The sequence below is a fragment of the Aspergillus fischeri genome, genomic scaffold (genome assembly GCF_000149645.3).
Source record: "Aspergillus fischeri NRRL 181 1099437636249 genomic scaffold, whole genome shotgun sequence".
In the NCBI taxonomy this organism is placed as follows: domain Eukaryota; kingdom Fungi; phylum Ascomycota; class Eurotiomycetes; order Eurotiales; family Aspergillaceae; genus Aspergillus; species Aspergillus fischeri.
Genome location: NW_001509770.1, coordinates 280,428 through 295,432, shown reverse-complemented (window position 1 = coordinate 295,432; position 15,005 = coordinate 280,428). Strand labels below are relative to the sequence as shown.

At 50.2% G+C, this 15,005-nt stretch overlaps 5 protein-coding genes across 5 annotated transcripts, besides 1 other annotated feature; 3 read left to right on the top strand and 2 right to left on the bottom strand.

Moving 5' to 3' along the window:
* Window positions 1-1,936: 1,936 nt before the first annotated feature.
* On the top strand, window positions 1,937-2,801 carry NFIA_008310 (putative HLH DNA binding domain protein; the record flags this gene model as incomplete). Its single annotated transcript, XM_001264050.1, has 2 exons — window positions 1,937-2,173; window positions 2,235-2,801. The coding sequence occupies 2 exons, from the start codon at window positions 1,937-1,939 to the stop codon at window positions 2,799-2,801; spliced, it is 804 nt and encodes a 267-aa protein (XP_001264051.1).
* A 4,802-nt stretch (window positions 2,802-7,603) lies between these two features.
* Window positions 7,604-8,694, top strand: NFIA_008300 (FYVE zinc finger domain-containing protein; the record flags this gene model as incomplete). The annotated part of the gene is made up of 2 exons (XM_001264049.1): window positions 7,604-8,032; window positions 8,224-8,694. 2 exons carry the CDS (start codon window positions 7,604-7,606, stop codon window positions 8,692-8,694), a joined length of 900 nt encoding a protein of 299 aa, XP_001264050.1.
* Window positions 8,040-8,082: a microsatellite.
* A 443-nt stretch (window positions 8,695-9,137) lies between the features above and the next one.
* NFIA_008290 (GNAT family N-acetyltransferase) lies at window positions 9,138-9,800 on the bottom strand (the record flags this gene model as incomplete). The annotated part of the gene is made up of 1 exon (XM_001264048.1): window positions 9,138-9,800. One exon carries the CDS (start codon window positions 9,798-9,800, stop codon window positions 9,138-9,140), a length of 663 nt encoding a protein of 220 aa, XP_001264049.1.
* A 258-nt stretch (window positions 9,801-10,058) lies between these two features.
* NFIA_008280 (rRNA (cytosine-C5-)-methyltransferase RCM1) lies at window positions 10,059-11,814 on the top strand (the record flags this gene model as incomplete). The annotated part of the gene is made up of 2 exons (XM_001264047.1): window positions 10,059-10,259; window positions 10,333-11,814. 2 exons carry the CDS (start codon window positions 10,059-10,061, stop codon window positions 11,812-11,814), a joined length of 1,683 nt encoding a protein of 560 aa, XP_001264048.1.
* Window positions 11,815-11,888: 74 nt separating this feature from the next.
* On the bottom strand, window positions 11,889-13,393 carry NFIA_008270 (uncharacterized protein; the record flags this gene model as incomplete). Its single annotated transcript, XM_001264046.1, has 4 exons — window positions 11,889-12,901; window positions 12,958-13,026; window positions 13,078-13,203; window positions 13,255-13,393. 4 exons carry the CDS (start codon window positions 13,391-13,393, stop codon window positions 11,889-11,891), a joined length of 1,347 nt encoding a protein of 448 aa, XP_001264047.1.
* Between the last annotated feature and the right edge of the window lie 1,612 nt (window positions 13,394-15,005).

Here is a 15,005-nt window from a genome sequence, read left to right as displayed (position 1 = left end):
TTGACGGCTGTATTTTCCAGCCGCTTTAAGCCAATGTGAACTTTTAGGGTCCTGGCTGTCACTTTCGCTCAATGTGTCTGGGGCTTGCAACAATGCGTATATTAGTCGATTATACCTCTACATAAGTCACAACTTGATAAGCTGCATAAGGAGAACCTAGACAAGCAATGTATGCATGTATTATCATCGCATTGAGCCATTTTCAGGATTCGAGGAGGGTAGGCCGTCGATTCCACTCAGAATCGGACGGTTTCAGATGGCACACAGTCATCTGATAGAATGAGATCCCTAGAAAAGGTAATTGAAAATTGCTGGATCGCTGATACTAATGAGAATTGTTAACGAACCTGGAACCCAATCGCAGCGATTCTCTGGCTTCGGCCCTATATCTCTCTTCCACTCTATACGTTCGGGCTGTGTTTGTCGGTGAACCACTCCATCCAACGAGTATCTGAGTAATCAATTGCCCTATGGTTACAGTAAGGAGTCAAGTAGGTTCATTCAAGGACCACATTGACATTTGGAAGACACGCGATATTGAGCCTCATTGGTCGAAGCCCTACTGAGCATCTGGTCGAGCGTCTATTGGACGGCTGATGTTTCCGGTCATAGTTGGTTAGACGCATGTAAACGCCACCCATGGAAATCCAACGGTTGCTGATACCGAATGAATGGAAAGTGTCATACTCCGTACTGTCAACCTTATCGGAGAGCTTCTTATCTGACAGTTGCCATGATTGAACCATGAACCAGAATCCCCATGGGCAACCAAATGCAGAGTCAGCTTAGCCAGTATTTTTGCGATTGAGAGATCACTGACAGTGTTAAATCGTTCGACCCTCTGATGAGAAGATCGTTTGAGCCATCCTTCGGTTTAGTTTTGGCTCGGTCTCTGTCAACTTGACGGCTCTCCTCTAATGCCAAGACATGAATGTCAAAAACTGATCGCCAAGCCCTTGATGACACCCTCCACAAGTCTGATTTGACAGACACCGGGGTTGCAGTCAGATGGCCGCTCCGGCAAACTCCACCGAGCCGATCTAGGTGCGTCGATTGACATGTCTAGGCACGACATGTGAGCTTCATTGGTGGAGATTGATATAGATGCTGCTGAGTGGATGTTGGTTGGTAGATCTTCGGCCGATGATATATGGAGCTGATAGTCTTGGTGCTGGCCATTAGGTCCAGGGGGCGACAACTATAGGCGTGGATAGATTTTCCAGGCGGTATACATTCCTCTTCTGAAAATTGAGAGATGATTCCACGGAGATCTGTCGCGAACCATGCTTACTTGATGCAGAGGATGAGTCAGTTTGGAAACAAGGAACCTGAACGTGGAGTAGAAAAAGGCATTCCCTAATTCTTAGCTGGCGGTAGGACTAAATGAAGAAGAACCTTACAGCTCCTCGAAAACACTAAAATAATGTTAAGGTAGGTTTGAACCTAGAATGTCGCTTATCCAGTCTGGTTTGGTCCTCATGACATAGCCTTCCCTTAACCCTGGGAAGTTAAGGGTCCTTCCTATTTAGCAGCAATGCCAAATTGTCGACCATCTATTCTTCAACGCCTCACGTTCGATCTGGCTGCAGTACTATTGGTTAACATTCAGCAGATCCCTGGTTGGTACTGGCACATGTCGATCCCCAGGTAGGCCTAATGACACATGGCGTCATGAAGCTGAATACTTCCGTGGCAAGGCAATACTTTTGTATATGTATCTATCGTTCACGGCTTGTCCTCTCCCCTATTCAAGCTCCGAGAAATCATCATAGATCAACTTTCTGTTTACAACTATGAATATGTGACTTAAGGCAGCTGCATTGTTTTACAACCATTGCCTACTGCCATCAGGATGAATTATTACAGCAGAGCCAGCGCTTCAATTTCGTGGCCTTTTCAAAGCAACAGTAACATTTGCTTCCAGCAGAGCTCTGGTATGGCTACATATCCCGACATACTACCAGGTCCTCAGGATGACAATAATACCATTGATGCATTTCAACTGAGGAGCATGCTGCCAGAGACTATCACGCAAGATCCCACCGGCAATATGGTACTGGACCCAGAAGACATCTTCCCTGACGAAATGTCAGGGCCGCCAGAAACTGTCAAGTTCCCTACTTATATCAGCGCATTTAGGGGAACTGCCGTCTCTTCTGATCTCTCACCATCAGTAGGTCATCCACTTAATCCAGTCCATCTTCTCTTCTGTTCTAACCTGTGACATGATATAGGAGGTCAGAAGTAAGACCCAACTGTGGCCACCAACTTCTTGTGCGCAACAATCAGATCGAGCCTCATCTGATAATTCAACCTTAGACACCACCGCACCAAGCGCCTCAACTGATTCCATGAGTCGCATAGCCAATACCAAACAACAACCCCATAACCAAACTCGACAGCGGTCAAGCCCCAGAACCGTTTCACAGCAAGATCTTTCTCTAGTCACTGGCGTACTATCTCCATCGCCCTCATCAACTCCTACTACCAAGAAAAGTGGAACTTCATCTGCCGATTCTCAAACGATCAAAGGCCGCAAAGCTGCCAAACGGGCATCCCATAATATCATTGAGAAGCGGTACCGCACCAACATGAATGCCAAGTTTACCACTCTAGAAAAGGTCATCACTAGTTGTCGGAACAAACAAAAGGTCTCAATTAATAGGCCGTGCTCGATGAAGAAGTGTGAAATCCTCACTAGCGCAATTAAGTGTATTCAAAATCTGGAGGAGCGGAATGCTGCTCTGAGTGAGGACGTGGCATTCTTAAGAGAGCAGCATCATCTGCTTGGTGCGATCTGAGGCCTGTCAGACAGACGTTCTGTTATGCCGGTATCATGATTTTGCTCTTTTCTAAACACTGTATAGTAGGGATTTGGCGCTGTGATCGTATTTGTTGATTTGACTTAGCGGCTTGCTGTACTTATCTTAATCTGATAATCCAGGAATGCCTTAACCTGGCAACCCTCTTCATCAGTACTTAGCCTAGGAGCAGTTATGGAGAAATTAGAGTCTCTAAGCTTTAGAATAGGATAATGTTCTAACTTTAATGAGGAAAGCCTGAAGAACCTAAAGAGATCAGTGGTGGCTGATTCCACCCTACCTCATCAATGAGCGCCTACTCGCTACTGGACATATACCTAATAAGAGACCGAACGTGCAGCAGCTGTAGCTGCAGCTGAATATGCCGTCAAGTCGCTATAGTGTTCAAACATTTGCTCTATTACTGTTAGTTAGAGATGATATAGCCAGGTGAGAGCAAGCTCCCAGATCCAGTATGATTACAGTCCATCTACAATCAGTGGAAAATGCGAGAGTTGAGAAATTGCATAGCCTCGAGTTGGAAGACCTGAAATGTTAGTCAGAATTGCTTTCCATAGCCACGTCTGGTTACTCTAGACATAATCAATCTACTTCCTGGCTTCCAGTACTCCTTAGAACGCATTATCTTACGATAGTAAAAGGATTGAGGAGATACAAGGAGGTGTAGTACTCCGCTTCTGCTTGAAGATATAGAGCGTCGCAGACATACAATCAAGCTACAGAAGTAGCACGACCAGCAGGATCAGTTTGTGTTTCTCGGACTCAGAATTCGTCAGCCCTATGCAACTGCTGCTTGGGGAATATCCAATGAACTTTTCCGGGAAATCAATGCCTTACTTCTCTTAAAAAAAGGTGGGTTGTATGGCACTTTAGTACTCTGCAGCTGACACTGGGATCTCAGTCTTGCTTACGCCCTTGAATAAGAAAATCCAAGTGAAATAGAGTGAGCAGATACTATCCATCCCATTAGTGGTAATGTAGGATATAACCTTCGTTGTTGGAACTGCAGTAGATAGATATAAATGTATACTAAGGGATAAGCACTTTCTAAAGCACTACTCCCTCTATTTCATGACTTAGGGGAACTTTATCTAGCTGTTACTAGCCTTAACTAACTACTGACTAGTTGATGACTACCTACTAATTATCAAAATAAACTATTAGTCTTCTGCCCATAACAGCCTCGGCTGCTGTATCACACTCCTTTATGGCGGACCATGAAAGCATTTAATAACATCCTAAACAGGGGAGTGAGAGAAAAGAGAGCGACTATGTATAGTACGGTATACTTAGGATAGACAAACATGGTGAAGAATACCAAGCGGCAGAGACCAGTATTAACCTACACAGATCTGATGGGTCACTTCTGTATATGGCATGAAAAACCACACAGGGCAAAGCCAGGCTCCAGGCCCATCACACAGCAGCCAACATGACTGACGCCAATCTACAGAAGGATCACAAAACACATTTTTGTATTAAGAGACTCCTGGAGATCTCCTCTCTTTGAGGTTCAACTGCCAGCCATTCTTATTATGGGTTTGTGGTTTGGCAACAATAAACAATTAACCGACTATGACAGCGGATCTCTAACAGTCTCTTATTACCAATCGCAACACTCTACGACCAGTCTGGACCAGCGAGGAGAGGGGATCCAACGCATGTCAAGTATGTCTGACATGTGAGCTGCAGCGGCCGAACGGTGAGCGGAAGGCCTTGCCTGGACAGATACGGAGTACATAGCCGCGGTGTGCTGCGCGGCACCGCCCCTCTATACTTGATCCACAACCCCTCGGGATCCCAACTGTGTGTTCTTGATCATAGCACTTGCAGTTGGCAACCAAAGTTGCTTGCCAACAGTCGACTTGCTCATCGGATAGAAAGAATAATACTAAGAGAGCACCTTTCTTCTCGAAGAGTCGAAGTCCCAAGTCCAAGGGCCAATGGAAGCGCTAGCCTTTCGCAGCAAAATACGGAGCCGAGCGGGCTGCTCCAATCTGTTACATAATCTCGAGTCGTTTGCCCAAGCTGATGGAAATGCCGGAGAGCGCGGTTCGGGGCCTGTCCGTGCAGTCGGGGGCACTGACCAATGGGAACGTGTTTGGTCGCCTGAGCCAATCAGCTCTCTGCGATAACAAGATCAAAGAACCTCCAATTCCAAGGCGACGCCAAGAGCCCCACCAAGACCGCTTGCAGGATTGATTGGTTTCCACCCTTGGGTCTTGGACGCCACAACGGATTGGCAAGGTAGCAGTGCCCAATCGATAGAGTAGCAGCCTGTCGTAGTATGCTGGAAGTGGGATGGATTCCTCGCTCGTGACCACACCGCTAGACAATGGTTTGGGAACCAGACCGATAAGGGCGGGATATTCAAGGAGAAAGGGGGGATCTACTTCAGCATCATCCTGTCGTCAATGTTTGTCATGAGGCTACTTGCAGTATGCATCGTACCTTTGATACTAAAAGACATCATAGTCTGGAGCAGTTGATATGCACATACCTCTTCAGTTATGGGTAAGGAGCCATTTTGGTCCGTCGCTACTCGTGAACTACTCCATACAGGGTAAAAAGATATCTCAGCCAAGGTGGCCACTGTGGGTCGTCGTCGCATGTGGAAATTTGGAGTAGCATCCAATAAGAGTAACCGTTTTTCATCTTAGTCTTGACTTCGGTCTGTCCTTTGGAATTTGGATCCATCAAACGCAAACCAGAGAGTTAGCATCACTAAAGAGCCTATGAAGTACTTCAGCCTGTACGGTGGCGGGTTGGAGATTTGGAGATGGAACATCATCGCCATCGTCCACAACGTAACAGTGGAGACAACAGTCGAAGATGAGCTGAGGATTGCCTGAAGGGGCAAGAAGTCGTGCTCATGCTCCTCTTGAAGTCAGTATACCTCACGGGGATTGCCACTCGCATCAGAACCAGACCACGGAAGGGAGTGACGACCAAACAGATGGCAAATGCGAATCAAGAAGAAGCGGTCAACAGTAGCTTTGATGTCCAGCATCTAAAGCTGTCATTAACTCATTATGACTCGAAGTGATTTGCAAGGGGAGAGGATGCGATACGGGAGGATGAACACTCTACCGCAAGATTATCGGAGTAGATAGGGAGATAGCAAATTAGCCAGTTGACGGGCTCGCTGATCCTGGGCATGCCGGCAGAATGTCGCATCCCGTCCATGATTTGCTGCCTTTCCTCTTAACCGGAATCCCACCTGGGGCGACTCTGCCATACCGCTTATTTGGATGAAACGCGAAGCTCCCCCAGAAAGGAATGAAGGGTCACCCATTTACTGCGGACTGTTATCTTCTCTGTGTCTACTCCATACTACTAATCTCAGAGACCATCAGGAATAATTATGATTATCCATGAATGAGATTCATAGCTCGACCGTCATTTAGATAGATTACAATCCTCCGGACCCGCAGAATGCTGAATGTCAGCAGCTAAGCTGTAACACTAATAGAAATTAATCCGGTAGACTTGGTAGGTAGACTAGCTGGACTATAGGAGGCTAAGGAAATCCCGAAAATCAGCCAGAACAGAACGGCCTCGGTAAAAGGCCGTTCTCGATCAAGTACGGATAGACACCACTACACTATTTCTTCCGATGGCTGGTTTTCGGGATTCACCCATAAACGCCGTGTTGGATTTTGAGACAACAATACAAAGTATTGTCTTCAAGATCATGATGCAGATGGCTAAAACGATATACATCATAGCTTTATCTTCTTCAGCATTTCGGGAGAATATCCATGTATAGACCCTGCCACCATGAATCTTATATGCTCCATGAACCACTCAGCATAGATCACCAGCCGTTCAATGCCGTCATGATTATGATCCTTTGGAGTTTATTAGTTCGGCCTTGGTAACAGGGAAGACATTTACACCGTATCAAAGGGAAGTCTGTAAAGGCAAGAAAACCCGGCCGTCCAACCGGCCCACGATGATTAGCATCCATTTCCTCTAGTTAGATAGCTGTTAACAAATAACGTGGCAGGGATTTCGTTTCGAGCGATCCCCATCTCCATCGTCCATGCCTCGTCCTGCTCCACTCTGTTTCTTCGGACTTTCTAGCCTCAAACCTAACCTGTTAGTGTCTTTCGGTGTCCTCCACAGGGCAGCATAATAATACTACTACGGGGTACTAATAATAATAATTAATACTACGTACTGAGAAGACGCATGGCAAAAAGCGGCCCCTCCATTCCGCCGTTTCGAGTACCGTCGCCTCTTTCCCCGGCTAGTAGTATCTTCTTCTGGCTGTTCCATTCTCCCATCCGGGACTTGGCTCGTTCCCTGGGATATCCTTATTAGTACTCGGCCTCGCCCAGATCTATACCACGGCTTTGCTTTTCTTCTCCTTATCTGTGCAGTAAGCCCTGTGAGCAAGGTACATTCTTCTGCTAATCCATCCAACTAGCATTTGATCAATCAAGCGCTTATCTTTTTGCATATCCCTTGTATCCCATACACCATAATTATCATTCCAATCTGCATATACTGCTTCTTGCTTGGACCTCCCATTATTCTTACTGGTCGCTGCTGTCAACAGTGAGCGATGCTTGTCTGCTCCCATTCAACAAGACTCGCGACTACCATTCACCACCCCTAAACCAGCCTGTATTCACTGCTTTTGATAAGCGTATTGCTACTCGCCTCTCCTCTGTTCGCCATTTCAGTGCTCTCTCCTCTCTACAACTCTCTCTCTGTTTGGGATCACCCACATTTACGAATCTCGATCCCCTCACGAAATAGACAAGATAAAGATCATGGCCACTCACGTTGTCACTACCACCACTATTTCTCCTCTGTCTGCCAACCAGATCTCTGTTTACGGCCATCCATCTCCTGTGAACTCGGCTTCCGCCACCCCTGCCAAAAATTCTCCCACTTCTCCCCGTCTACAGCATCTTCCTTTGCAGTGTCGCCAGCTGCGGCCTCTTAAGGGTCCCTTGTACGTCCCCGCTGCCCTGCGTCCTACCGAACGCCCTCAGAAGTCCTCTCCCCCCACCCCTCCGCGCAGTGTGCACGGTTCTCTGGACAGTTTGAACGACGAAGAACCTAGTACGCTCGTCAGCCGTCGTTCGACCATGGAGAGCAACTTTAACAACACCATCAGCAAGCTCGCTGAGAATGAGTGGATGAAGACGGAGCACCTTGGTCAAGTTACTGGTCTTCCCACTAGAGAACACTGGAAGGTTAGTATTTTTTTTCTTTTCTTTTCTTTTTTTTTTTTTCCTTTCCCTTTTCCTCTTGTCTCGCGAGGGATATAGTGGGATATATACCCCTAATCATCGCGCAAGAATCTTCGCAAATGGCGTGTAAGCTCGTCATCGCATCCGATGGCGTGACTAGTCATTTACCCTACAGGGATTCTCCTTTGCGTTAGGCAATGAGCAAAAAGATTAACAATGCTCCCTCACAGGCGGACGCTGCTTCTCCCAACTGCGACTCACCCACCTGCCGCTCATCTTTTGGCCTCTTCCTGCGTCGTCACCATTGCCGCCACTGCGGACATGTGTTCTGCTCCTCTCACACTCCCCATATAGTGCCTCTTGATCAAGATGCTCGCTTCCACCCTGAAGGAGTTCCTTCTCGCGCCTGCGATCTCTGCTGGAGCGCTTACCAACGCTGGGAAGAGGCTCGCACTGAGCGTTTGAACAAGATCCAGACTCTCTTGACTCAGCAAGAGACGACTGGCAATATCAACCAAGACACCGAGTCTGCCACAAACGTTACAGCGAGCTCCGACACTCCGCAGCAGGACGATCCTTCGAACCAAGCCACCAATGCTCCTCAGGGCCAGGCTACTGAGATTGCTGCCAGCGTTCCCCGCGGATGGAACTGGAGCACCTTCTAATCGGATCTACGCTCTACGACAGTCCTACATTTTCTGCATATGCATGTCATCTCCAGATTCATTCTCTGAATCTGTCCTCATGATCATTCAGCGAGGTCTTTCTGACCATCATTTCGGTCAATTTCGGTCATCTGCGCGGAGTACTGGTTTTCATTCCGGGTTCTTGCCTTCGTCCCCTTTCTTTTCTGTCCGCATAGTTTTTCATGCGACTCATAGAAAGGGCTCTTGTCGTTATTGTTCAGACTCAGGATACCCCGTCATGCTTCTTTCTGAGCGGCGATCTGTTATTTCAATTCTCATGGTTCACGGCGCTTACGAAGGAATGGCGTGGTTATTGCATTACTTTCTTTTTTCAATCAGGGTACCCATAGATGGTTTTCTAATACGTTACAATGATACTCTATCTAGATATTTTCGCTCGGATCCTTTCTCCTACTGTAAATCTATGAACGAGGCTCTAGGTCAATCCTCTTCCACATCCCTACATGCTCAATCCCCTCCTCATCCCACCTCCCCATCTTCTCATCTGTCACAAACCCAAACCGCTCATACATCTTCTCCCCCTGCACCTGCGCGTGAACCAGCACCAACCCCTTCCACCTCAACTCCCTCCCCACCACCCGTCGACACGCCTCCTCGATCTCCTCCACATGGCCCCTCGCCCACCCCAACGCCTCATCAACCAGTCTCCGCCCGAGCCCAAGACCTCGGTACTCCCTCAAAACCGCCACCCTCGTCAACTTGATATACGCCTCATGCGCAGTATCGTACTTTGACAGTGACGCATCAGCACCGGGGTTTGTGACGAGCTCATGCGGTGCATGCGGCGGCGGGACGAGCCGGATGACTGCTACGGGGCTTTTGACTGAGCTGCTACTGTCATATATCACCCATTGCCAGCTGCGGGGGTCGTCGTCGTCGATCTCGGTTAAGGCGGAGACGTGCTGTCCGTCGACGAAGACTTTGAGGCGGATGGTCATCGCGTCGTTGAAGGTTGGGGGGTTTGTTGGTGGGAATGGGTTGGACGGGGTGGGGAGGGTGAGGTTCCATCCCGGCGGGGGTTGGAGGGCGACGGTGAATGATTTTGGGTTGGGGTCGACGGTCATTTTGATGTGCTATGCGTCTGATGTGGAGGAGGGGTGGTAGGAGTTAGGACAGTCAGTGTAGATCTAACAATTGATAGAATGAACGTTTTGAATTGATGCGGTTGAGAGTATCGATGGAGAGCACGAGGATAAGCTTATCGGTTCACTATCTGGAGCAACAGATGCAAACAGCGCAAAGCAGTGCAAACATGGTTGGATTTTCCATCATATCCAGCTTGTGATGAATTCACCAGGTCAATCATACTACTACCGTGATAAATGTCTCTTTATTACGACGCGGTCTCAGTTTTGACCGCCCCCTCATCGACAGGCGGTTCCTTCAAATCCCGCATCTACAGCTCGCGGAACCTCAAATCCTCCCCGGCGCAAATCTACGCTCTGGTCATCGAGGCCTCGAAATGGGATATCCTTCTCAAAGAGGTCATTGAGGCGGCGGGAATCCTCAAGCAAGAGCCCAAGGTAGCTACATCACAGTTTCTGACTATCGTAATAGATATTTCCTGCTGACTGACCGAGACCTGTGGTTGAACAGCTCACTCCCTTACTTGCCCTACTGCTCGTGCACGACCACCTCCTCGCCAAGAATGGCATCGCAGCCAACGCAAACCATCCGCTCCGCCAGGCGATCGAGAGACACAAGACTCGGCTAAAGGGGGAATTCGCCAAGGCGCGCGTCCGCCGCGGATGTGCCTCGATACCCGATCTGAAGGCCGCCGTGCTGCGCGAGAAACAGGCCGCGCAGAGTGCGCTCGGGACTTCTTCGACGGCGGTGTATCCGCGCTGGGTGCGGATCAACAATCTCCGCACGACAATGGAGGAGCAGCTCCAGTTTACGTTCAAGGCGTATACCAGAGTCAACTCGCTCGCGGAACTAGGGGAGAAGGACGAGGCGAAGCTGTACGTTGACCCGCACGTGCCGGATCTGGTGGCCGTCGCGCCAGGCGTGGACTTCACCTCGTCCCCTGCGTACAAGAACGGGCAGATCATCCTGCAGGATAAGGCGTCGTGTTTCCCGGCATATCTGTTACTCGGGGATAGCGAGGACTGGTCCGGCGATCTGCTGGATGGATGCGCGGCACCTGGAAACAAGACGACGCACATGGCTTCGTTGCTTGCGAAGCATGCCGCCGGTAAGGGCGTCACCCACCACATCTTCTCCATGGATGCGTCCAAGGTGCGGTCCAAGACATTGCAGAAAATGGTCACCGCCGCGGGCGCAGACGATATAGTCACCGTCCTCCAGGGCCAGGATTTCCTGGCGCTCGACCCAACCGAGGACCGCTTCGCAAACGTCACCGGCCTCCTCCTCGACCCCAGCTGCTCCGGCAGCGGGATCGTCGGTCGCGACGACGTCCCCAAACTCGCACTTCCCGCCGCTGCATCCACGCAGACCGGTAAATCACAGGGGAAGAAGCGCAAACGCAGACACGACGAGGAGGAGGAGACTCAGCCTGGCAACGTGGCCACTTCGGCCTCAACTTCAGCGTCAGCCACAGATGAAAACGAATTCGCGAGCGCAACCCTCGACCCGGACCGTCTGACGAAACTCTCCAACCTGCAAGCGCGCATAGTCGAACACGCGCTGAGCTTCCCGGCCGCCACCCGCGTCACGTACAGTACGTGCTCCATCCACCTGATCGAGAACGAGGCGGTTGTGTCTCGTGTACTCGCCTCGGACGTAGCGCGCTCTCGCGGCTGGAGGATCATGCGCCGCGAGGAGCAACCCCGCGGCATGAAGGCTTGGCCGCACCGCGGTGTCAGGACGGAGGGCCGATATGGCGATGCGAAGGGCGATGGGGAAGCTGCTGCAGTGGATCTATCCGATGAAGAGCTGGAGGCCTGTTTGCGGTGTTGGGCCGATGATGAGGAGGGACTTGGTGGGTTTTTCGTCGCCGGTTTTGTGCGTGATGAGGGAAGCGTAAACCGTCCTACTACGGAAGAGCCAGCGTCTCAGGATACGGATGAGGATACGGAAGCCAGTGATGAGGACGAGTGGGAGGGTTTCTCTGATTAAAAGTCTCTCCTGTGTTACGTCAAGGAGTAGCTTACTGCAATGTGTATATAGCTTTTGATTGCTGGAAAGAGTCATCAAGAACCCAAGAACCCCCTAGAGCGATTCCTCACCCTCTCCTCGGTGTAAATATCCAACTTAACTGCTATCAAAACCAACTGTGCGCTCGCGGCGGGACCAGACTCAACCACCAAACGCCACTGTCCCTTCTTCACTACCATGCTCCCAGACTCTAGGTCGTCCTCCACTCGCTTGCGTTTCGCAGGTGGCCGATCGGAGGATTCTGCTGTCCCGCTAGGGAGATCCAGGTAATCCACAGTCTGCCCATTCAGGACCAGCTCCGTCTCCCCCTGGAACCTGATCGAGAAGCTGTCTCCGCCTGTAGAGGGGTGTGCTGATTCCCCAGTCCTGTATAGGGGCCCCTCAAGGCCGACGCTTTTGGCAATCACCTGTGCCAAGCTCGACATGCGGGCTTTCGCCAGATTCAGGAACCCCGCTCGCATGGCGCGTGCATCGAGAATCGTGCTTTCGTCACCGATCTCCAGGATCAGGTCGTGCGGCGTCTCGTCCACGAAAGGGCGAGCGTACGTCACCCGGTCGCGAGTTGTGGAGCCGGGGTGGTTGAAGTTGTCGTCGCGTGCATGGCGGATTCCTGAGGGACGTACATCGTCTAAGCGGATGACGATCTCCGATCGTTGCCGGATGGGATTGAAGCTGATGTGATGAGGGATGAGTTTCTGTTCTAGGCCGCGGAGGTGAAAGTAGCGACAGTCGCGGAGGAGTTCGGCGCGATGCTCCTCATTCTTGATCTGGAGGGGGTATCCGCGAAGGAGGTGGAGGAGCTGTGCGAAGACGTCGCCGGAGCGGTGGGTAACGCGTGGGGGAACGATGGCGGGTGGGCGCAGCAGACCGTGACGGTCTAGGCCGGGGAAGATCTCGCTTGGGTTGGCGAAGAAGACGGCGAATCCGAGGGAGAAGAAATTGGGAGAGTCGCCGGGTCCGGAGAAGATGTCGCGCGAGATTTGGAAATGGCGTTCGCCGATTTGAATGAAGATTTGGGATTCGAATAGCTGGGAGATCAGTCGGGGTACTGCGAGGATCAGTCTTCGTTCTTGAGGACGCGACAGATAGCAATGGACTCCGTACAGGTGTAGAATTGGGCATCCGCAAACAGTTTGACAAATTGCGACTCATCCTTGGGTTCTACATGATAGCCTGTGACACGTTAATCCTGACCTCCGAAAGACTGGTCGCTTTTCATCCTACCCTGCAGGTGTCTGGCAATCTCTCGAAAGGTCTCTGGATCTCGGTCAATGTAGAGCGTCCGGATCGTCGCGTTCTCTCCGTTCTGGCGCAATTGTTCTTCGAAGAACTGAGAGAAATAGGACGGGGCTCCAGGACGTTTAGCACGAGGTCATTATAGGCTCGAGCATCTCAACTGACCATCGGAGGCGATCGAGGCCCCGGAAAGACGAAAGAGCTCGGTCCCGATCTGGATCGAGAAGACCTTTTCGGTCGGCAGCGAGGACTTGACCTTTGTGGCAGGGGAACAACGTTGCGAGTCGGAGTCGGTGCTGGCCATGTTCGGTGCCTTCTCCTAGTTCGGTCACCTATATGTCCTCCCAGTACTCATTGACGGCTCGGAGGATCGAGGTCGCAGTGCTTGGTTTAGAAAGTATGTGCGGTCGGTCAACTTGCGCGTTGTTTACCTAACAATCAGAGTTGTAGATCGTTCATGCGAGTGTGCAGGAACACTGATGACCCCTGAATTGCGCATCAGTGTTAGTGACTGGAGATGAAGGCGGTGTGGATGTGTTCAACTTACGCCTGATGGCACGAATAAATCAATTCAATCCATAGATGCAGCTATTCATCGAAAATTGACGGGAGCACCTGTATGAGTGAGGAGGTTACAGTTGTGGGCGATGACGGGCACTCGAGATAAGACACACGCGCGACCGCAAACTGGGCGTGCGTGGCTCGATTTCGCCTGACTTGGAGCACGAGATGGCTTCCTGCAGGATCATTCTTTTCATTTAAAGTACGGTATACTTGAATCAATCATATCATCAGTAACTTAATATGACTTCACTCTGTACAATCACTACTAGACAGTTTACATCATTTTCTAGTGCGAGATACTCCACGGACTCAACACGAACAAGAGCACAGCGTCGTCAACCACTCGATTGAACACCATATGATAGACATCTTAGCATCCCAGACTATCAATACCAATCGACAAACTGCGATCTGACGATCAATTGAGTGAAAAACCACGATTCTCTTGTTGAGGGTGAGGGACAAATGACGAATCCATCTTTGAAGCTTTGGGAGCATCAACACAAATCCGGAATCCAGGGAATCAATCGTGTCCAGATCGATCAATTGCCCTCGATTTGAGAAAAGCAACCGTTGAAAGGGGAATAAGATACCTCTCTGCTTGAAATGGAAATGTCTCCCTTGAAGATGTTCACATGGAGACCCCGGCCAAAACGGTAATGGATCTCGGCTCAGCGATGGTCGATCGTTCCTCTTCCCCGCACATCTCCAGACTCATCATTTGACTGTTGTTTGGGAACAACGAGAATGATAGGTCTTCTGAAGAGCTATGGCGTTAACTAAGGCCGCTGGTCTGGAAATGTATCCCCAAGAGCGACCGATCGCCCCCTCAGTCCAGTTATTCGACAACGCCGTTGCTACTACGTATTTAGACTCTCGGAGCCTCGACCCACAGCGTCCCAAGCTCAGTCAACATCATGGCCACTGCCTCGGTTTCGAGCTCTGCGGGATTGTCGAAACAGACCTGGTTTGAGACGGCGAAGACTACAATAAACCTTGGGCTGACAGGTCACTGAATCATCCCACTCGGAATCGCCAATAACAATCCTAATAATTGGAAGGAAGGGCCGGACCGGGTTTTGGGCTAGTTCGCAAGCATTACTCTTCTGGGCAGGGCAGTTCGTGCCTAAGAAAGAGCAAGTGCAAGCTACCTACATACGGCTCCTGAACATCTATCCTGAGCAGCTACTACCGCTTTTGGGCTGAGGCAGGAAAGCATCACCAGGACGTTGTTTATCATCACGCCCGCCCCGCTGTCTTTCCTCGTGTTTCTGCTCCACATACAAGTGCGGTCGATTCTTGACGGCCTTGATCCTCGTCCTGGTTGACAGCTATTACTCTCTGCAGGCTTA